The sequence below is a fragment of the Vipera berus genome (genome assembly GCF_964194415.1).
Source record: "Vipera berus genome assembly, chromosome: 2".
In the NCBI taxonomy this organism is placed as follows: domain Eukaryota; kingdom Metazoa; phylum Chordata; class Lepidosauria; order Squamata; family Viperidae; genus Vipera; species Vipera berus.
Genome location: NC_138203.1, coordinates 258,911,560 through 258,933,882, shown reverse-complemented (window position 1 = coordinate 258,933,882; position 22,323 = coordinate 258,911,560). Strand labels below are relative to the sequence as shown.

Below are 22,323 nucleotides of genomic sequence, written 5' to 3'. Positions count from 1 at the left end.
GCGGTGGCTTTTTTTTAATTTTAATTTTTACTATAAGGTTGCAAGAGAGGCGAGGCAGGTGCGGTCGCATTCGGAGAAAGCGTGTTTGCACATTCGGGGGGAGGGGGGTGGTAGCCACGCCAGAGGTACTTTTTTTATCAATATCGCTGCACGTGTAAATGAACCCCTCCTTCCGAGCGAGGTTGAGCTGCTGCTGCTGCTGGTGGTGGTCGTCAGTGACTCCGGCACGCGTGACACGGGGCGGTGGTCGCGTGTGTAGCGGACACGCAGGGCCTCTGACGCCCGTAAAGCCGACGGAGAGTGTCTGCACGTGTTCTCTACTTGCGGGAGTGGACGCCGTGTGCATGCTTCGTCGGCGGAGCGTCTTATTTTTATTTTATTTTATTTTTTTTAAGCCGTGGGAAGCGCAGCACCCGAGGGGTGCGGACGACGAGAAGGTGGGAAGCCCAACGCAAGCGAAGGGACGCCTGGAATAGGCTGGAAAGGCGGCACCGAGTTTGCCGGCACCGCTGGCTGCCAGAGACTCGTCTGCGCTGCCCCTTTAAGAGCCTCGAGTGCGCGCGCAAAGCCCTCCTCCTCCTCCTCTCCCTCCGCGCGCCCCCGCCTTCTCGACTCTCCTTTTCCCTCGCTCCCTCTCTCTCTCTCTCTCTCTCCCTTCCGCTCCCGCTCCCTCTCCGCTTTAAAGTCTCCGCCAGGATCCAGGCTCACATGTTACTTCCTGTATGGAAGAATGGAAAGGTTCCAGCAGCAGCAGCTCCTGCCTGACTCTGCCTCGCCAGCTTTCGCCGGAGCCCCAACTTCCAACAGCGGGATGGATTGAAAGCAGCTCCGTCGCCGCCGCCGCCGCCGCTTCCCCTCTTACTCCGGGCTCCCCGTCTTTTGGGAAGGGGGAGAAAAATCGTCCCGCCGCCGCCGCCGCGCTCTGAACTGCCGTTCGCAGGAATGCCTTTTTCCCTTCGGCCTGCCGAGAGGCTGCCCGCCTGAAGAGTCCGAGCCTTGGCCGAGGCGTTCTTTCTCCAGCGATCCCCCGTCGCCGCCGAGCTCCTGGCGGGTTAAGAGCGAAGTTGTGAGCTCCGGGCGCCCGAGTTCTCCCCCGCAGCAGCCTTTCGGCTTCCGAGGCCTGGAGCGGTGCCGGCTTGCTCAACTCTGGGACTCGCGTCTTTTGCGCCCGGGCGGCGACGATCCGAGCTTGCGACCCGGAGTGGAAAAGCGAAGCGCGGGCCGCTGCATTTATTCAGCTTCGGAGTGCGCGAAGGGAACGGCGCCGGGTGTTTTGTGTGGTGGTGGGGGGCGTCCAAAGAAAACGCCGAGAATTATTGCTCTCCTTTTGTTTCCAGCCGAGGGAGAGGGAAGCGTACAAGTTTGGTCGCCCTCCACAAGTTTTGTGGGGGTTTTTTTTTTGGTCTGTGTGTTCGTGGGTTTTTGTGTGTTTTTTTTGGAGGGGGAATGCGTGTGCGTATGTGGAATCCTCTCCTTTTTTCTTTTTAAATCCGTTTCGAGAGAGCTTCCCCCTCTTTTCCTTTTTTTTCCGATGTGCGGTTTTGGACATGCGGAGGCTACTACAACCGTGTTGCTGGATCTTTTGCTTGAAAATCACCCTCTCCGTGCTCCATTACGTGGTGTGTTTCCCCGGTGAGTGGCAACCGAGGCGTGGGGATGGAGGGCTGGAAAGAGGCTGGGGATAGGGCGGGGGGGGGAATAGGGAAGGAGGGCGGGCGAGGGCGCCAAGGAGCCCCGCAAATGTCGCCCCGAGTCCCGCCTCTCTCTCTCTCTTTTTTCTCCCCCCTTCGATGCATGAGCTTCTCGCTTGGCTTTTGCACGCCTGTCTGCTCGCCGTCATTTGTGACCGGTGGGTTGCGGACGTGGGTGCAGGCAGTTGGGCATCCAAAGCCAGGGACCAGAGAATGTGTTGCAAGATCCCACCCCTCCTCCTTGGACCCGATCTCTCTCCTCCCGCAGCCAGAAACACCCCCCCCCCCAATCCTCTCCTCCCGGGCAGAGAAGAAACCGGCTTGCCCCCCCCCTTTTTTAAAAAAAAAAGAGATGAGGGGGGCCTTCGTTCCCGCGGAAGGACTGGGGGGACCTCCCGTTTGGATCGGGAGAGCTGGCGAGGAGGAGAGAAAAGACCGCTTTGAGCCTGGCTGGCTGCCCTTTGCCGTTCGTTCTCCGCACAACTTCTGCTCGTGAGATGCGCAGTCTTCCTCGTCCAGCGGTTCCCCTCTTTTTTTCCTCTGCTGCCTTCGCCCTTCGGTTGGAGCGATGTGGAGTGGGGTGTGTGTGTGTGGGTGGGAGAGCTTCAAACCGGCTGCTTGCTGCGCTGAATGCGGAGTAATGGGCTTCCCTCCATCCCTGCGTTTAATAGAAAGTGAATGTGCCCGATTGTGCTCGTAACGTTGGTTCTCTCCCTGTGTTGTTTTATCTGCCACGACTGCTACTACTCAATTCTTCCTTGGGGTGCTGCCTATTGCCTTCCATTATCTTTCTCCTTGAAGTAGCCACAATAGACTACTGGATAATATCTGTCTCTTTTCTCCTAATTTCTTCTTCCCGCCCCCCCTCCCCTCCCCAAACTACTGGTTGAGCTTGGTAAATGTGTAGGCTTGGCTGGAGAGGCAGAGAAACTCCCTCGTTTGAATGTTGGAGATTCAGCCTTTGTAAAAAAAAAAAAAGTCTGTTGCCATAACATGCATCTCCCTGCCAGAAATTCTTGTGCTTCTTCTGCATCATCAGACCTGGCTGGCTTTTATTTTTGGCCTTTTGGTTGCCCTGCTGAGGTCTTGCATTGGTGCAGTGCTTCCTCCACGGACCCTGAGTGTGGCAGAGACAAAATGCCAGCTGTGGATGTGTGCTTGGTAGTGCTGGTATGTGTGTGTGTGTGTGTGAGAGAGAGAGAGAGTGTGTGTGTGTATGGGGGGGGGAAACTGAAAAGCCCCATTCTCAAAAATTGGGTGTGCAAACTAGCCATATCACTCAGGTGGAAATCAGGTGGATCGTGTCTATTTTGGAAATCAGTTACCTTGACTTTTGGCTTTCTTATACAGCTGTCTGTGCGTTTTTATTCTATGAAACTTGAAAGGTGTCACAACAGTTGACCTTGGTATGGATGGAGAGGGGAGGCACAGAGTTAGAAGAAGGTCAGATCCTACTCTCATGGGTGGAGAGAAGTATGAATTCTGACATTTTAGATAATGGCCTAAAACCTTGTCCAGCCTTTCCCTTTGGGGCAGTTCTGGAGTCTAGCCAAAGTCATTTTAGGATGATGGGCATTTTGCTTGACTCATCTGATTTCTGACATGCAGGGGTTAATGGTTGTGTATGTGTGTGTGAGAAAGAGAAGCAGACATTGTGTTTGCTTGTTCTCTTGGTAGAAAACGTGCATGGTGGAAACACTGGAGGAAAAATTCTGTAGTGCAGCATGGATTTTCATTCACCCTTCTCCATTTCTAATCTGAGTCCAGAGCCTGGAAAAGTTAAAAATGTCGGGGAAGCTTATGTTTCTCCGTGTATGATTTTCTCACCCAACCTTTATACTGAATACAGTAACACAAATGGGCCAGTAGAGGCACTGCTGAGCTGCTGCCTTTTCTGAACTGCATGTATATCCCAAAGTCTCCCAACATGTGTACACTGATCAGATAATACTACATTTCAGAACAGTTCCTAAAGCCTCTCTATTTAAGGGAAGGAAAGGCGTCAGCTGCTCTTGCCATTTGCTCTAAATTTCAGTACAGTCTTGCACATCACAGCTGGACAGATGATGAATGCTTGGAGTTTGCCTATTTATTATTAACAGTGTATAAAATGTTCACAAAGATGGCTTTGTAACAACTGCTCTAGTGTTTTATCAATTTACCCTTTTTTCTTTATGAAAGAGATGATGACTAGCAAATTTGACTGAATTTTTTTGTCACTGGTACAAGCATCTACTTTCTGCTTGTGTCTTGTAAAAAAGAAAGCTTTAAAATCATTTAATATGTTTCTTAAAAATCTGTCAAAGAACCTTAGGCTAGGAGAACTGTAAGCAGTTAATCCACATTACTTTGTTCCAACCCCAGAAAACTTAATGGGACTTCTTTCCATTCCATAATTCATACCATGTATTTTAGAATGGCTTCCTTAAATTTAAAAAAAAATTAACTTTATCAAACTATACTGTTCATATTTGTAGCATCCACACTTCTTTCCTGATTCCATTGATTTTAACCCCAGTGCATTTTCCCCTTAATAGGCAGACTTAATATGAATATGCTAATTTGAGATACAACTTTTTTTCTTTGTTATAGTTGGCTCAAGTTTTTTACTTTTCATTAGCACCTCTTTATAGCTATGATTAAAGGCAGAACAACACAGATCTTTTTGATGTCATTGTTTATAGGTAATATATGCATAAGATGAAATAAAAGTTCGATAGGAAAAAAGACTTGAGAAGCTAAGGTTGCAATTCTTTGATGAAATGTTCTGGCTAAGGAGTAAAGCCATGTTGAATGTAGCCTTATTTCTTCTAAAAAAATGCACCCAGGATTGTACTATAAAGGTTTAACAACTCAGAGATCGATAACACTATGCAAAGTTTCATCTTACCGGAAGCATATCCTTTAATACCTTTTTTCAGATAATTCAGAATAAGCCAGACAGAAAAGAGAAGGCGTGAAAAAAAACACCTCCTCTCTTTTTGATATTCTGCTGCTTGTAAGATGGAACATTTATCTTCTTTTGTATTGATTTCTTCTCGATTTCATCCTTCCAAGTGACGCCTTTCTTTCTGACGCTGTTATATATTGTACAGTAATTTCATCTAGAAGGCAGGCTGTGGGAACACTACAAGAAGACAAGCACTGATGTAAGTTTAATATGACACTGGTAGAAGACTGGTGAATGTTTTATTGGTGGAATCTAAGTAGCCCTTTCTGCAGCAGAACATTTGGTGCTTATTTTATGGACACGTTGTGCAAGGTACAGCTTAACATCTATACAGACAAATGACACTTAACAACACTCCTGGCTAAGTGAAGGATCAATATTAAAATGGAAGACTCTTAACAGAAATCAGTGCATCTTTGTTTAAAGACAAGTAGTATCTAATGGTGTGTTTTCATGGTTATAAAATGAGAGCGAGTGTGTTGCTGAAGTGAAGCTTTTGGGTTTGGCGCTAAGAGTTAAAACATTTAGCAGATAGAAGCCTGGTACCAACCTCTGCTTCAGTCTTCGGCTGGGGAAAGTATCTAACCTTGAATAGGCACTGATAACGGCAACCTCACATTTTTATAGTGCTGCATTTATTTCTTCAGCTTTGGTAGATGAAGGTAGTTTGGCTGGTATGACAAAACGATTTATTTTCTCCATAGTTTTTAGGCTGTTAAATGTACTTGCTCTGGCCTGCCTTGCAGTTGACTGCTAGGTTCAACCTTCCTACTTTGGTGGAAAGGCTTCATTTTGGAAGCTGTACTTTTTTTTTTTGAATGGCTGAATTGGTGAGGCCAACCGGAGCATCTGGAGGCTTTTATGAAGAGCCTGCAGGCTAAGCATGATGGGAGTTGTGATCTAATACTACTGGAGGGCAGTCAGATTGGGGAACAGCTTCTGAAGCAGTGGTGGGATTCAGTGAGTTCGCACCACTTCAGCAGAACCGGTAGCTAATTTTTTGTTGCCTAGGCCCACAATGGGCTTCCAGAAGCGGTGTCCACACAGACAACCGGTTGTTCACCTATTTGAATCCCACCACTGTTCTGAAGCCATCTCTGTTAAAGTCCTGGAATAAGAAATGATGCCAGATGCAGGGGCATCTTACTGTAGGAAGTTAAAGAATCGCCATATTACTGATATATATGTATATATTTGTGTATTTATACTTTAAATTTATACAGCTGTTTAGTCACTGGAAAGAAACATAAGCCATAGCTTCTTCAACTATGGCTTGTCTAATACATCACAGTTGGGTGGGTTTAATTAGTGCTGAATCATAAACCATGAGTAAACCCAAATAGCTGGCTTCACACTGTGTAACATCTCATAACCAAGCATGGTGGTATAATACCATGTGTGAAACCAGCCCTTGTGGTTTGTAAACCAAAGTTTATGGTTTGTAAAACAGATGAGTTGCGCAAGTAGGCAACTTGGTATTCAGGAGATCAATCCAGAATTATACATATTATATGTGAGTACATACTCTCACTGTTTGCAGACACATCTTGCTGTGATGTAAAATGGTTTTACATCACAGTAGAATACTGTAAATCTGTATTTCTCAACCTTGGCAAGTAGAAAATGTGCGAACTTCAACTCCCAGAATTCCCCAGCCAACACACTGGCTGGGGAATTCTGGGAGTTGAAGTTCACACTTTTTCAAACTGCCAAGTTGAGGAACACTGCTGTAAACAGTCATGCTAAGATTCCCACAGTACTTTTATCCTTTTTTTAAAAAAGAAAAACTAGAGTACAAGAGTGGTAAAAAGTGAAAATAGGTGAGCATGGAGGAATTTTCAGTAAGAAACTGTTCAAGATACCACTGAAGATGTCAAGTTTTACAAATGCACAGTAAAATACGTGACAACAGGTGCTGGAAAAACAGATTGCAATGTGAGCACATGTGGGTGGAAGGAAGTATAAGATCCTGGAGTTGGCTGTGAGAGGAGAGACAGAAGGCTGGTAAATAAGAAATAGCAGGCTGCTATTTGCCTAAAAAGTTAAAAGGAGCAATCTTTATAGATTAACCTGTAGTTCATCGTTCTTAAGATAAAATGTCTTTGTCTAATTTTTTTTTTAAATTGTGCTGGAAATGTATGCAATTTTTGTTTGTGCTTGGGGTGGTATAAAAAATGTAAATAGCTATTTGAGATAAAGAGCTACTTAAACGATAACAAGTAAACAACTATATTAAAACAATACATTTGAATTTTGTTAACCTGCTTTGATTTTTTAAAATATTATTAACAATAATAACAGAAATTGTCATGGGAAATTGAAGTCATTTATTTATTTAATTCTTTGATTCTTTCTAATTTAGAATATTTTGGGGCACGGTTTCATTTAGGTACAGTCCATTATGATCAAAGGGATTTGAGCAAGATGCTTTATATAGGATGAAGACATTGATAACTTCAGGTTTTGTACCAAGCCACGCCTTTTAAATCAGTTGTCTAGTTTATCATATATTCAGCTGTAAGTCATGGATTATAAAATGATAATCTGTCCATTAAGAGACCACAGTAAAGTAAAACTAAAGAGTATGTGTTACTATAGTGCAATGACTCATGTTAAATAGTGTGATTTGCATGATTTTGCAAACTCAGTTTATTCAACAAATGTCGGTTACGAAGAGGTTTGGCACATTATGTAGATCCTCCCTTGGAGTCAGTTGTCTAAATATTCTTAAATTTAAATTTCTTTTGTATAGAAAAGTTTTCAGCAGATGGCAGCATCTAGCCACCCTTGGCTGATTTTTTTTAAAAGAAATAGGATTTCAGATTTGGCTAGTATTAGGATGGGAGACCACTAAGAAACCCTAGAGGAGAGACCCTGAGTGGAAGTTGAAAATCATCCCAGAAGACAGCATGATAAACCCGGCTCCATGCTGTTGTCAGGAAAGCTTTGTGCAAATTTCTGTTTACTCAGTTCAAAAGACTTTGTGTCCCTTCCTAGTCAATAAGATTAAATCTAGTGAAATCAGTTTAAATAATTTTGATTTGGCTTACAGCTTGTGTGGAAAGTTTAAAAAAGCATTGCCTTTGCAGTATATATTTTCTTAGCAACTTCATTTATTATTTCACTCTTTCCCTTGGAAACTGTTATTGAATTGTTTTGGAGCATGTATGCAGTTTTTGAGACAGATTTATTACAATTTGAGGGATTCTGCCTAGTCGAGATATTTTTTTTTGAAGTTTTACCTTCACGTAAGCTATTTAAGTTCCTTTTTAACAAATGTGCTTGAAATGCGGATTTACTTAGACCTTTGAACAACAAAAGGATTTGGGATGTCCTTTAGATTAGAAAGCATGGAATATAGAACAGAGGGTCCTCCAAGAATTATTTTGGCCTGAGAGCTTGATGGAAATGACAGATCTTACATTTTAATGACTGCTTTTTCTTTTCTCCTCATGCTCTTCGTGTTTCTGGAAGTGTCTAATGAAGTCCTTGAAGATTAAGAATGTCAAGTATCTCTGTCTTCTTTCCTAGGCAGTAGACGTGAACTTGTAAGCAGACTTCAGAAGAAGAAGCGGCTGAGGGAAGACTTTTGATATTGCCTAGCAAGTTTATGGAAGCTGGTTTTGTAGTTAATGATGCGAGGATGTATCTTTTGAAACCCTTGCACAGTGTTAGAAGCTGAGTGTCACAATAAATATAGCATGGGAAGTGAGAAAAGGGGTTTTGCATCCAGGCTAGTGTGAAAATGTTACATTTTTTGGTTTGTGCATGTAAGGAGTGGAACAGATAATTGCTAGTTGTGGAGTTTATTATTAAGCATTTATATCTATACATCCATGCCTACTGACCTATTTATAGGATCCATTGTTTGAAAATGTTACTTTTTAGTGCTCAGTTTTTTTTTCTTTGAGATTTTTTTTTTGCTGAAGATTGAGTTTCCACATGGAATAGCCATCAGCCTCAGCCTCAGCCAAGGATCTTGATGGTTTTGATGCAATATTTTGGCTAGAACAAATGAAATGCTTAGGTCTCAGCAGGAAGAGGAGAAAGAGAAATTAGCATTAGAAAAATTATCAGATACAACATCACAAATGCTCATAACCAGGGCTTTTTTCCCTCATAGAACGCTCAGAATGGCGTTCCGGCACCTTTTTTTTTGCAAAAAAAGCTCCCTCTATTGGTAGGCAATCTTGGCTCTTTTTTATGACTCATGGACTTCAACTCCCAGAAATCCTGAGCCAGCTACACTGAGAGGAAAGAGAGAGGTTTCCAAGCTGAGCCATGCTGGCTCAGGAATTCTGGGAGTTGAAGTCCTTGAGTCATAAAAGAGTCAACGTTGCCTACCTGGACTAGAGGAGGACATTAAAATTATTTACAAGGTTACTTCTTTAGGAACTAAATTTTTAGAATCTAAAACAGCTAATTCAAAAAAGCCAGGAAAGAACCTCACATTTTTCATCTGCTTCTGTCTTTTGGAAGGTAAAATTAGATAATAAAACAATCTATTTCCTATGTTAACATCTCTGCAATGAAATCAATAAAGGTAACAGGAAAGAAATGAGAAACATTTTTCTCAATGTAATATGTCTAATTTAGCTGATGCTAGAAAAAAATAGTATATTTTGTATATACTCTTGAAAACTATTTTGAATCTATAATGATCTATTACAACTAAACCACTTTAAATTAAACAGTTCTTAAGAATGAAATATTCTTAATTTGGAGTTTACTTTTACTGTTTGGACTGTTGTGTATTTAGAAAAATAGATTATTTAGAATCTAGTTATGTTGCACTTCAGTCTTTAAATAATTAACCTAGTATATACATAACAATATATGATGTTTTCCATGGTGAGCTTAACATCAATAACAACATTTATTTAAAAGGCTAAAATAATTTCTGGTGGTATTATCTGTACATTAAAATTTTGTTTAGTCACAATCTTTCACTTTTCATATTCTGGACAAGCAGTGGTCATGTATCCTAGCAAAAGATGTTACATATGTGCATAAGTGTAGTCAGTAGCATATGCCTTTTTAAAAAATATCAAACATGCAAAGAAACAAAAATAAGTCCAAAATATCTGTATTACATCCAGAAATGCCAACTTTGCAACCAACATTTCTCATCCATAACGATGGTACCCTAAGGATACAGTACCTGCATACATGCAAATGCTTCTCTGGGATCAGTAACGCAGCAGGGATTGCTTTTTCCTTCCAGTAACAGATTGCTGGGAAATACCAAAGATGGCCTTGAGAATTTCAGTGTTTGTTACAATTTTTTCTGGATGTGGTTGGAAAGAGGCCTAGAAATGCCAGCACAAATACATCACACTTTCTGAACGTGCACATGCAGCTAATTACAATCTTCAATTATATGTGATATATCTAAAATGAGATGGGCTGTCTCAACTGCAACTTGCAAACCGTTTGGTTTTGCGGCAAAACAATCTAGGACAAGCTGATCAGAGCTTAGAGAGGACTCATTAACACAATTTTTGGGAAGGAAAGAAACAGAAGGACAGTTTTAACATCTTCCAGTTGATGTTATGTTATGTAACATCTTCTGGGAGTTTAAGTCCACGAGTCATAAAAGAGCCAAGGTTGCCTACGCCTGGCCTATTGGCTTTTGAAAGCCAATAGGAATTGCTGCTGAGCGCGCCAAAAGACCCGGCCGGCAAACGTTGCACAGGCAAGTTGTCTGCAGCGAAGGCAGGAAGTTTGTACCCCTCCCTGCTGCCCAACTATACCATCTCAACTAGCTAAGTAAGATATTATTTGCAAATAGGATGACAATAAACAATTTAGGCTGCATTTACATCAGGGCTTTTCAACCTTTTCAGAAATTGTACCACTTTTAGGACATGACAATATTCAAGCACCACCAGTGCTTAACAAGGTGTCAAAAACTTGATGACTAAAAAAAGGGGGGGGGTATTTTGGGTTTTATTGGTTAGATTCATTTATTATTATAGAAATGGCTAGTTTATAATATTATAGAAAAGCAAAAAGTTGAGGTTCAGTGTTAATGCTTCCTTCTACTCCTGTAGGTCAGAAGTCAGTGCCTTTACTTTTCTCCCCCTCACTTTTCCCTTTTTCTCTCACCCTTCACTCGCAAAAGCCCCACCCACCCACTCACACTTTGCTCACAAAAGCCTCCAGTTGCTCTCACTCACTTTCAAAGGCACCTCATTCAATCTCTCCCCCACTCACTCCGTCTCTTTCAAAGGCCTCTTGCTCACTCGCTCACTTACTGCCCTGTCGCTTCCAAACGCCATTTGCTTGTTCACACACTCACTTACTGCCCCATCACTTCCAAACGCTTCCAAACACTACTTGCTTGCTCACTCACTTACTGCATTTGGAAGCAACGGGGCAGTAAGTGAATGAGTGCCGGTGCCAGAGGTCATCAGCTGTTTGGTGCCGGAGACCACTGCCACGAGGAACACAGCTCTGGGTTGGGGTTCAGAGCAGCTCCGGGTGGGGGCTCAGCACGGGCCGCGGTGTGGCAACTACGGGGAGGGGAATCCCCACGGTGGCCGTGGGGAGGGGAATCCCCACAGCATGTGGCTTCAAGCCACGGGCGGGGGTGCAAAGGACGGGCGGCGACGCCACAGCAAGGCACCGGCTCCCAGTGACAGCACCTCTGAGTTCCGGCAACTATTTTTTTAGAAAAAAAACCCTGCTCATAACTCATGGTATGCTTGGAGTACCAATGTTCTACCAGTTGGATTTAGGATGTTGTATTGCCAAATGCTCTTTTAATGGAAACCTTTGCTTTCTTAAAAAATAATAATAATCACAACATATAGTCTGGTACTTTGCATTCAGTTGTAAGAGAAAAAGACTAAGATTCTGTATGGTGTGATCAGACCTGCTTTTTCATACCAGTGGGTTTCAGAAATCCTGCTAGTTCTGATTTTAAATCTTCCATTGCTAGTCCAAACTACTTTGGTAAGTGTGGAAGCTGGTTATCATATTGATAAGGCTAGGACTAACTTCCAAGTCCGTCTTGCCATTACAAAAGGGAATGAGGAAAAGAGGTTGGTTGGTCTTCCTTCCTATATCCAGTTGCTGAAATATAGATGATGATGATGATGATGATGATTGCTGTCCACTCTCTTCTTAAAAACTTCCAGTGTTGGAGCATTCACCACTTCTGGAGGCAGGTTGTTCCACTGATTGCTTTAACTGCCAGGAAATTTCTCCTTAGTTCTAGGTTGCTTCTCTCTTTAGTTAGTTTCCATTTGAAGGTGAAGTGCTCAATGGAATTCTTGTATTATAATCTTAAAATTCTTTCTAATCTAATCAAAGCTCTGAGAGACTAATGCATCGGATTAACTGTTTCTAATCCAAGTAGCTATATGAGTCTGACAATAAGATGCTTAGCTTTCGATAACATAATTCTAGGTGATTGGCTACTCTGCCAGTATCCAAACAAATTTGCTTTTTTCAAGATTACGGTGGCTGCTCTCAATAGAGTCAAACACTGCTCTTCTTAAGATACTTTGTCTTAAGGACTAAAGTTAACCAAAGATTGCTAAACTACTAGATCTGACCCCCTCTGTTGTAGCCCTGGCCCTTAGATTTTCCCCTTTCATTTTTTAAAATTGGACCATAAAAACAAAGGGTCCTTTGCTTTACATATAAAATGACTAATTTGTTTTCAAAGTGTTTTTAAATTAAATTTAAATAAAGCCCATTCATGCATGGGTGGCTATATGATTTGAGAAAACAAAGAAGCTTACACTGGAGTTGGCAGGGATGACAAAACTGACTATTTCTTGCAGAGATGGCAAAACTGACTATTTCGATTAAAGAGAAGAATTTACCTAGCTACTGTGTTTCTGCATGGAAACTGCTTCTGGACTTTCGATTTGAAACTGAAAAAGAATGAAACTTTGATTTTAGGTTTTGAGGATTAGAATGATTTTGTTGCTATACTTGGCTTGAAATACTGTGAAATCTAAAGCAAAAGGGTGAGGGTTTTTTTGTACTCTACTCTGAAAAATGTCTTCCTTTCACTTTGCACCCTTCTCTTAGTTTGTATCCTTTTGTATTTTTATCTTAGAAAAAAATTCAGTAAAGTCTCAATAAACAAGCTTACATGAATACTCTCAAAACGTAATTGGTTCCACCTTCTGTAGGTTTTAATGTATATAATCTAGAAAACATATCAGTTTATTTTGTAAACAACTGGGTAGTTATTTTAAAATTGTTTATTAAAATTAGACATAACAGGTATTGCTGATCTACAATTCCTAGAAGAGTTATGGTGAACCTTTTAGAGACCGAGTGCCAAAACTACAACCCAAAACCCAGTTACCGTATGTATCGTCAGGTGCCGGGTGGGCATGGCCAATTGGGTGGGCGTGGCTGTGGTGGTAACAGCAGACTGGGTAGGACTAAAAAGTTCAATCAATCAATTCCAACATTGTGAGATCTTTTTTTTTCCTGCGAGAAAAATTGAACCCTTTTTTTTTTTTGCACACGGCGAAGGAGGCCTAAAGCGAAAAGGTTTTTAAAAACCCAGCTGAAGGCCCAGGACTGGGGTGACGGTGTGCGTGTCCACAGAGAGGGCTTTGCGTGCCACCTGTGGCACACCTGCCATAGGTTCGCCACCACGGTCCTAGAACATCCAGTAGCAGAGCCAATGGTGATGTTGTTGGCAACCGTATTGACATCTGGATGGCCATCAGGTCACCATCCCTGCCATAGTAAAACAGAAATATAGTTTGATGTCTCCCTTTGTTGTTAGTGCTCTGAGGTAGCGGAAGCCAGGTTCAACCCAAAGCTTCCTTTTTTCAGAGCTCAGTTTTCTAGCTATTAAAATAGCCATTTTGAAAGGTTAACGTCCTGAGTTCTGTGTGCAAGTTTTGGCCAAGGCTTAAGAACACGGGCTTTGAAATTGCAGCCTTTTGCTTTTTCCCATTTGCTGCTGCTTTTAAAAATCTTGGAACCTATATTGAAGGTTATACTTTTGTGTTTTAAAAAAATTCCTTACATTTTGTGCTTTTCTCTTTATTAGCTTTCTTTGCAGTAATAAGAAATGAACATGCAATCCATAGCCCGTTTCTCGTAACGTTAGGAAAACCTGCTTCTAAATATTACCATGGGAAAATCTTGCCTTCTGCTAATGCACTATCAGAGGCCACTGTTTCCGAAAAGGAAGTGGATAGGTTGTCCATCAATAGTGAAATGCTTTTCACAATGATTATCAATGAAATCTCTTTGGCAGATGTCATTCTGTTACTAATGGTCTTTTTCCTTCAGGAATGGATGGGGGGCAGACAGCATACCGCAACAGTTCTATCCAGGCACTAGCTTTTTAATTTTTTGCTAGTTTAAGATGTCTTTTCATAGTTCTATGATGGACCTCCCCAGGGGTATTCACAACCCAGTTCCTATTGCTGTGGGGCACAGTGGCTCAGCAGTTAAAGACACTGAGCTTGTCAGCTGGAAAGCTGACAGTCCAGGTTTAAGACCTGAGCGCAGCGGGATGGGGTAAGCTCCTATTACTTGCCTCAGCTGTTGCCAACCTAGTAGTTCGAAAACATGCAAATGCAAGTAGATAAATAGGTACCACTTTGGTGGGAAGGTGACGGCGTGCCTTGATGTATAGTCATGCTGGCAAGATGACCACAGAAATCTTCAGACAATGCTGGCTTCTTCAGCTAAAAAATCAAAATGAGCGCTGTGCCGGACACAAATGGACGGGAAACTTTTATCTTTGCCAATTGCTTCTCCCAGGTCATGTCAACTGGCCTGCATTTATGGGTCTTTGCAGCATTTTGTGGTCATGTCACGGCATTTATGACGTTTTTGTCAAAAACTGGCATTAACTTCCAGTTTTCAGCAAAAACGACTTAGAGCAATCAATGGGTTTGCTTAATACTACAAAAAAGTCATAAATTGGATTGGTCACATGGATGGCCCGCTTTACAACAGTCACAACGTATCATCATAATGGGCAGTCTACATTTTGATTGTAAGTCGAGGATTACCTATAATGGATGTTCCAACATATATTGCACTAAACATGATGATTTTGTCTGCTTGTGCACCCCCAAGACTGATTTCATTAGGAAGACAAGTCTAGCCACAGTAAATGAAACTGTCCAAGGTCGTTCTCTGTAGAAACATGTCTTCTATTTGTTTGCCTTATGGCTTTCTTCAAAATGGTGGTTTTCCTATCAGCCTGATACGACTTTTTGCTTTTTAAGGAAATATGTATCAACAATTGACCACCACATTATTTGAATGTATAAACTAGCCCTGGGATTAACTACGATTCACATGAATGTGAAAGCATCCAAAGCATCATTGGGTGGTACCCATGGAAAATATCCCTGTAACAAAAGATCATAGTTTCCTGGATACCAATTCCTGAACAATGTCAACATCATTACAATGTGGCCAGTGTTTCACAAGATATGGCGGCTGTTTTGTTATGTCATTGTGCCGTGTGTGTATATGTGTGTGTGTGTGTGTGTGTGTGTGTGTGTGTGAAAATATCCAAGCCATGGGCTGCTTCATTGTTAGGCATTTTACTAAACGAGCACAAGTACCTTTGATGTAGGAGTTCTGTGATCAGGACCTACAGTGAGAGAATCAGGCTTCAAAGTTTGTTTCAGAAGGGAAAAAAAAACCACAGGAACAAGTATAATTACAACCTAATGCCAGTGTGAAATTTGGTGCTTCCAAAATATCTTCCTTTAATTTGGGGGGGACACTGGCTATTTTTTTATTCCTGATTTTGGCAAACAGAAAAGAAGTTAAAAGAGAAAAGATTTAAAAGAATCCTGTTAGATTTGACTGTTTCCTCCATCTTTAGATTAACGTACAAGGTCTGTTTTGAATTTTGTGGTTGTGTCCTTTTGTTAGGTAACGACCAGTTCCTGCATTCCACTTTGAAGTGACCCAAACTGAACCTACGTTCAGGCAACTTCTCCAGCTTTATTCTCCTCAGCCCACGCTCGGAATAGAAGCACAATGTATATGTTGATTCTAAATGCAACAGAGAGATGGAGGGCTTCACCAAGTCTCATCACAGTGTTCACCGTGCTGTTCATAGTGCTTAGTGATGTTTGATAATCTGGAACTATGTGAACAGGTCCCAATTAGGCAACAGTCAGGTGATGGGTTGTCCCGAGATTGGCTGTAAAATTGACCCATTCAGCAAACTGAAGCCAGAACAAAGCGACTCTTAAGGTTTTGCAATATGAACAACTATTGGTTAGATTTATATATTTAAAAACAACCTCTGGGTCAGTGCGTGGTGATGTGGAACACTATGTTGATGGGCAAGGTAGTCCCTAAAAATCTTAAAACTCATAGAACTGTGTGAGTGAGCCTGGTGTAAAACGTGCCTACTCTTGTCTTTATTAGGAAGGAATGTAGCATGTAGCATAAGTATGGGAAAAACTGGTAACTTGGTCTACTCATTTTTGTATGATAATAGAAAATGCTTTCAAGCTTCAGTTGATTACAGTCTTTAATAGACAGCGGAGATCAGTACGTATGGGCCCATCTGGTGCTGACTGTGGAATATGGTAGTCTGACTTCGAAGTTAAAAAGATAGTAAAGAATGTAAATTAACAAATGAAATACAAGAAGTAGATATGCTATATGTCTGGGAAAGTAAGAGGAGGGGGGAAAAGACCTTTTCACCAGCCGTCAACATCCAGATAAGCAGAGATTAAACCAGACAAACAAAAGTAAACAACAGCCTAATCAAGGAACTACAATTGTTATTGTTGTTAGCTGCAAAGTCATGTCCGACCTATCGCAACCCTATGGACAACGTTCCTCCAGGCCTTCCTGTCCTCTACCATCTTCTGGAGTCCATTTAAGCTCACGCCTACTGCTTCAGTGACTCCATCCAGCCACCTCATTCTCTGTCGTCCCCTTCTTCTCTTGCCCTCAATCTTTCCCAGCATTAGGCTCTTCTCCAGTGAGTCCTTCCTTCTCATTAGGTGGCCAAAGTATTTGAGTTTTAGCTTCAGGATCTGGCCTTCTAAGGAGCAGTCAGGGTTGATCTCCTCTAGGACTGACCGGTTTGATTGCCTTGCAGTCCAAGGGACTCGCAGGAGTCTTCTCCAGCACCAGAGTTCAAAGGCCTCAATTCTTTGGCGCTCAGCCTTTTTTATGGTCCAACTTTCACTGCCATACATTGCAACTGGGAAGACCACAGCCTTGACTATACGCACTTTTGTTGACAGGGTGATGTCTCTGCTTTTTAGTGTGTTGTCTAGATTTGCCATGACTTTCCTCCCGAGGAGCAAGCATCTTTTAATTTCTTGGCTGCAGTCCCCATCTGCAGTGATCTTGGAGCCCAGGAAAATAAAATCTGTCACTACCTCCATTTCTTCCCCATCTATTTGCCAGGAATTGAGAGGGCCGGATGCCATGATCTTGGTTTTCTTAATGTTAAGTTTTCTTAATGTTAAGTAAGTAATACTGACATATCTACTTTAATGTCTGGTTTAATGAAGAGTTGCTGGAATTGGGTATGTCTAGTCTAATGAAGAGAAGGACGAGTGGTGACGTGATAAGCAGTGTTCCAATATCTCATCTTTGGCACAAAGAAGAGGGAGTCAAGCTATTTTCCAAAGCACCTGAAGGCAGGACAAGAAGCAATGGATGGGAACTAAACAAAGAGAGAAACAACCTAGAACTAAGAAGAAATTTCCTTACAGTTAAAAGTTGTGAACACTCCAACACTGGAAGTCTTTAAGAAGAGACTGGACAGCCATTGGGGTAGAGATGAGCACACATGCAGGGAAGCTACAGTCTTAATTATAAATGAAAAATCTAAAACATACATGAGAAGATACGAATGGGTGTCAGTTAAATTGATGCCTATGATTAGAGGAACCCATAGCGTATATATTATGCTCCATCGAATAATGAATCAGTGAATGTAATCTGGGTGGAAAATATTCTATTAGCTGACATGAATGGATAGGTGAGAGTGAAATGAGGTACAGAAATAATGACTGGGTCATTCAAAATTCCAAGAATCACTACAAATGGTGACTTTTGAACCATTGACTTAGAAAATATCTATTTTTAGATCAGGTTTTTTCCAACCCGCAACCCATGGCCTAGGCAGCCCTGGACAGCAAAAGAGCCCCACAAGATCATCAGCTTTTAACATCATCACGTGATTTATATTAATTAACAATATATTTTATATACGGCCCAAGACAATTCCTCTTCACTCAATGCGGCCCAGGCAAACCAAAGATCGGACGAACATGGTTTCGACTACGTTAGTTTAAGAATACTCATACATATGCATGACAAGGGAGTAAATAAACATACAAAAATGTGGGTTGAGTTTGTTCTTTGCGGTGAAAGACTGAGAGAATTTCACAGTATATAAGGGTGGAATGTAAAATTATTTGATAGTGTCAACCATGGATCTTGGAAAAATTGTAAAGAGAAAAAAAAGAAAAGAGTGTTGGGTTATAGCAATGATTCCCAAGTTTTCCGGCTCCATGGACTGGCAGTGGAGGAAGGGAGGAGCGGATGGTTTCATGCACCTGCACAGAGCTTGTGCAAATGGAGCTTCCTGTGCTATTCATCTGCTGCCCGCCACTTGCACGACTTGGTTGCTAATGGGCCACAGACTGGGGGTTGGAGACCCCTGGGTGGCAGGATTGTCATTGCTAAGTGATGCAGTTTCAAAGTGTAATGTCATGCGCCGGCATCACTTTTAATGATGGCAGTCCTGATTGCTATTTGTAACCCCAGGATAATGCTGGTTAAAGTGGGAACTGACGGAAACCCCGGGTAAGGAGCATGGATTCATGGGGATACCAGTGCCGGTCACAAGCCAGTATGAGGGAACGTTTGCTGTAAAAAAATGAGGATGGGAAAAAGTTAATGGTGTTTATAGAGAAAATTAAAGAAATGTTAATATATTAATGTAGCATAGAATGGTTGTGCAATTAATATAGGTGTGAAGACTGCATCTGCCTGGTGATTAGAAGGATGCTGTTATTCCTAAAGAGAAGGTGACAAGAATGAATATAAAGTCTGGTTAAGTATATCTATGAAGATTTGGACATAATTCTGACTGAGGGTATGTTGGTGATTGTGGGAAATTTGGGAAGTACAACGAAAGCTTTATGCTGGGTAGGAGGTATACAAGTCATTTTTTTTTAAAATCTTCAGGGGGTCATTGAGAAATGAGCGTGAGATGTGAAAGAAAGCATTCTGTACATGAATTGATTTAGAAAAGGCGTATCGTAAAGTGAATAGACTTGAATATTCTGCACAAATATGAAAATGAGGATTGGTTACAGAATGCGAAAAGGTGATAAGATGGAATGCATGAAAATAAATGGAATGCTTAGCAGCTGGCTCAAAGCTGAGATGGACTAAGACAAAGCTTAATGTCTCTGTGACTGTTAAATACGTTGATATATGAATATGTAAAGGGCGCTTTTGGTTAGATTTGTCAATTGGGTATGTAAACATAGGTGTACTTTTGTATGCAGATGATTCTGTTGGGTTCTCATGGTTAAGGCACCAAACTAGAAAGAAGAGATCATGAGTTCAAGTCCTGTTTTAGCCATGAAAGCCAGCTGCATGATCTTGGGTCAGTCACTCTCTCTCAGCCCAACCCACCTCACAGGGCTGTTGTGGGAAAAATAGGAGGAGGAGGAGGTTATCTTGGATATGTTTGCTGCTTTGAGTTATATATGTTATAACTGTGGGCGCGCCTGCCCTATGGAATCAACTACCAACGGAACTCCGGACTGCCCCCGACCTTCATTCATTTCGCCGGGACCTAAAAACCTGGCTCTTTGAGCTATCTGGTCTGGACTGAGGGGTTTAATATTTTTAAATTGTGATTTAATTTTTGCGGCTAGACTTAATTTAATTTATTTTAATTTTATATTGGATTGTTTTTAAATTTTGCCTTGTAAACCGCCCTGAGTCCTTTGGGAATAGGGCGGTATATAAACCGAATAAATTATATATATATATATATATATATATATATATATATATATATATATATGTATGTATGTATGTATGTATGTATGTATGTATGTATGTATATATATGGATCTTTGGTCATTCGGGTTTTTCCCCACGTAGAATTGAAGGTGTAAGAGCAACGTTTCGACGAAATCTCATCCGTCATCCTCAGGCTGGTGGCTTCAGCTTCGTTCTAACGAAGCTGAAGCCACCAGCCTGAGAATGACGGATGAGATTTCGTCGAAACGTTGCTCTTACACCTTCAATTCTACGTGGGGAAAAAACCCGAATGACCAAAGATCCACATACAAACACCCGCGAAAACCTCAGAAAACATTATATATATATATATATATATATATATATATATATATATATATATATATATATATATATATATATATAATATATATATATATATATAATATATATATATATATATATATATATATATATATATATATATATATATATATATATAATATATATATATATATATATATATATATATATATATATATATATATATATATATATATATATATATATATATATATATATATATATATATATATATATATATATATATATATATATATATATATATATATATATATATATATAAAATAAAGCAAACAAATAAGAACTCCAGTGATTTGCAATGGATTTTAGATAGATTGTGCCATTTGGTAAACTATATGGATCTGAAAATGTACGTATTGGAAACCAAGATAGTTGTATTTGACAGTGGTGGCTTTTTTAAAAAAACGCCTAGAGGAAATAGATGTGAGTAGCTTGATAAACTGTTAATTAAAGATGAGAAAATGAAATTTCAGTGCGGGCAGGCAGGAAAGATAGTATGTAGTTTGTGGTCTGTTGGATGGAAATATGCATGATAATCAAAAAATGCTGATTGAGATTATTTTTCTGCCTACTTTGTCATAAACAAGTTGAATAAAAGTATGCTGAATGCAATTGGAATAGGATGTGAAGTACCGTAATTAAAGGATCCAGAATCAATGGGTGCTGAAATGCATATGGGCTGAATAGGAAAATGGGTGTCCAGTACAAAAATAATGGATTGAGATGTATTGGGCACAGGATTTAATCTTAACTATACAGTATAAAGCAGGGGTAGGCAACCTTGGCTCTTTTATGACTCGTGTACTTCAACTCCCAGAATTCCTGAGCCAGCCATGCTGAGGAGAAATGGAGAGGTTTCCATAGTGAGCCATGCTGGCTCAGGAATTCTGGGAGTTGAAGTCCACGAGTCATAAAAGAGCCAAGGTTGCCTACCCCTGGTATAAAGGAAGAGGAAATGGGTTGAAAGGGAGAGGCAGATTGTGTCATGGTTAGATGGAGTTGATGTCATCCTCAGAAAGAAAGAAAAGGCACTGTATGAAGTAGTGCATGACCATAGTTGAAACAAGAAATATAATTCAGAGCAGAAGGGTATGACAAGTGTTACAAAGGCTGTAAATAAAATGTAGATGTATTCCCTATTTTCATATTTCTTTCCTACCTCCTCTTTTGGCTTGCTATCCCCCTCCCAATTTTTCTGGATTCCAAATAATCACGGTTGAATCGCGTGATGGGTATGCCCGTTTGTATTTAAAACATTTAAAAACATTTCCCAGTGTAGTTTGCAATAAAAATATAGAATGCAACATAACAAAGAAACCAGTACAATTGTAACATAACACGATAATAAAGGAGCAGCATAGAATTCAGTCTCAAAAGAAAAATTGTGTAGAGAAAATACCAAATAATCAAAATTTCCTGGTCTAGGGAGATATCTTGCAATTGAAAACATTTTTTAAAAAAATTTTCCATGCTTATGAGAATAGGTGTGGATTGTCCAGGAAAGAGTCTTCAAATGAAAATAATTTCAATAGATGGATTTGCTCCAAGAATTCCAGCAATTCAAACTTGAGTTACAAATATTATCTTCTGTTCCAACAGAAGAGAATATTTGTAGCTCAGAGTTGAATTGGGGGCGGGGAGGTCCCTGGTGCTCTTTGAGCTTGTTTGTGACCTTGCAGACATTTCATTACCCGACTTTGTAACATCATCGGTTCTTGAAGAGAGTGGGATTTGTTTTCTGTTTATATATAAGAGGTATATTCTAGTTGATTGGTATACTAACTCAGACAAACAATCCTACAGTAAATAACAGCTTAATCGAGGAACCATCAAGGAACACTCCCACCAACACCAGTTGGGCAAGCCCCTTGTAAATAAACAGAGATCAAACCCCACTCCTGAACTAGCATTGATGATGTTACCTAGTTTGGTAAAGAATCGTCTGCAAGAAAACCGCCAAGGTCAGAGAGCACCAAGGACCCCATGGAGTTGTTCATTTAGATACAAGGGGCAAGTGCTATTTGGTTTTGATATTTAGTCTCTGAATTCCTGTTAAGCCTTGTCTTACCTGTTCTTTGCTATTATTTTCTCTTTTGTGTTTTTGTGTAGTTGTTTCTCTGTTAATGCTTATACCAGCTTTGACCTATGGGCATGTGGAAGAGGCCCTTTCTGAACAAAGGAAACTTGGGATATAGATATTTGATTGTTAAACCCTAGAACAAGGATGTTGAGTTGAGCCACACTTTTCAGATTCTCAAAAGTACCACATTTAGAGTTCATTTTCTCCTACCATTTGTACTCTATTGTGTATATAAATCGATC

The 22,323-nt window shown here is 40.8% G+C and overlaps 1 protein-coding gene across 1 annotated transcript in view; it reads left to right on the top strand.

The window, feature by feature from the left end:
- Positions 1 to 703: 703 nt before the first annotated feature.
- PTPRG (protein tyrosine phosphatase receptor type G) overlaps positions 704 to 22,323 on the top strand; it is a 702,650-nt gene continuing 681,030 nt past the window's right edge. Inside the window, exon 1 of the mRNA XM_081320042.1 lies at positions 704 to 1,632. Within this exon, the coding sequence (XP_081176168.1) occupies positions 1,548 to 1,632 (85 nt within the window). The 5' untranslated portion in view covers positions 704 to 1,547. The remainder of the gene's footprint in view (positions 1,633 to 22,323) is intronic.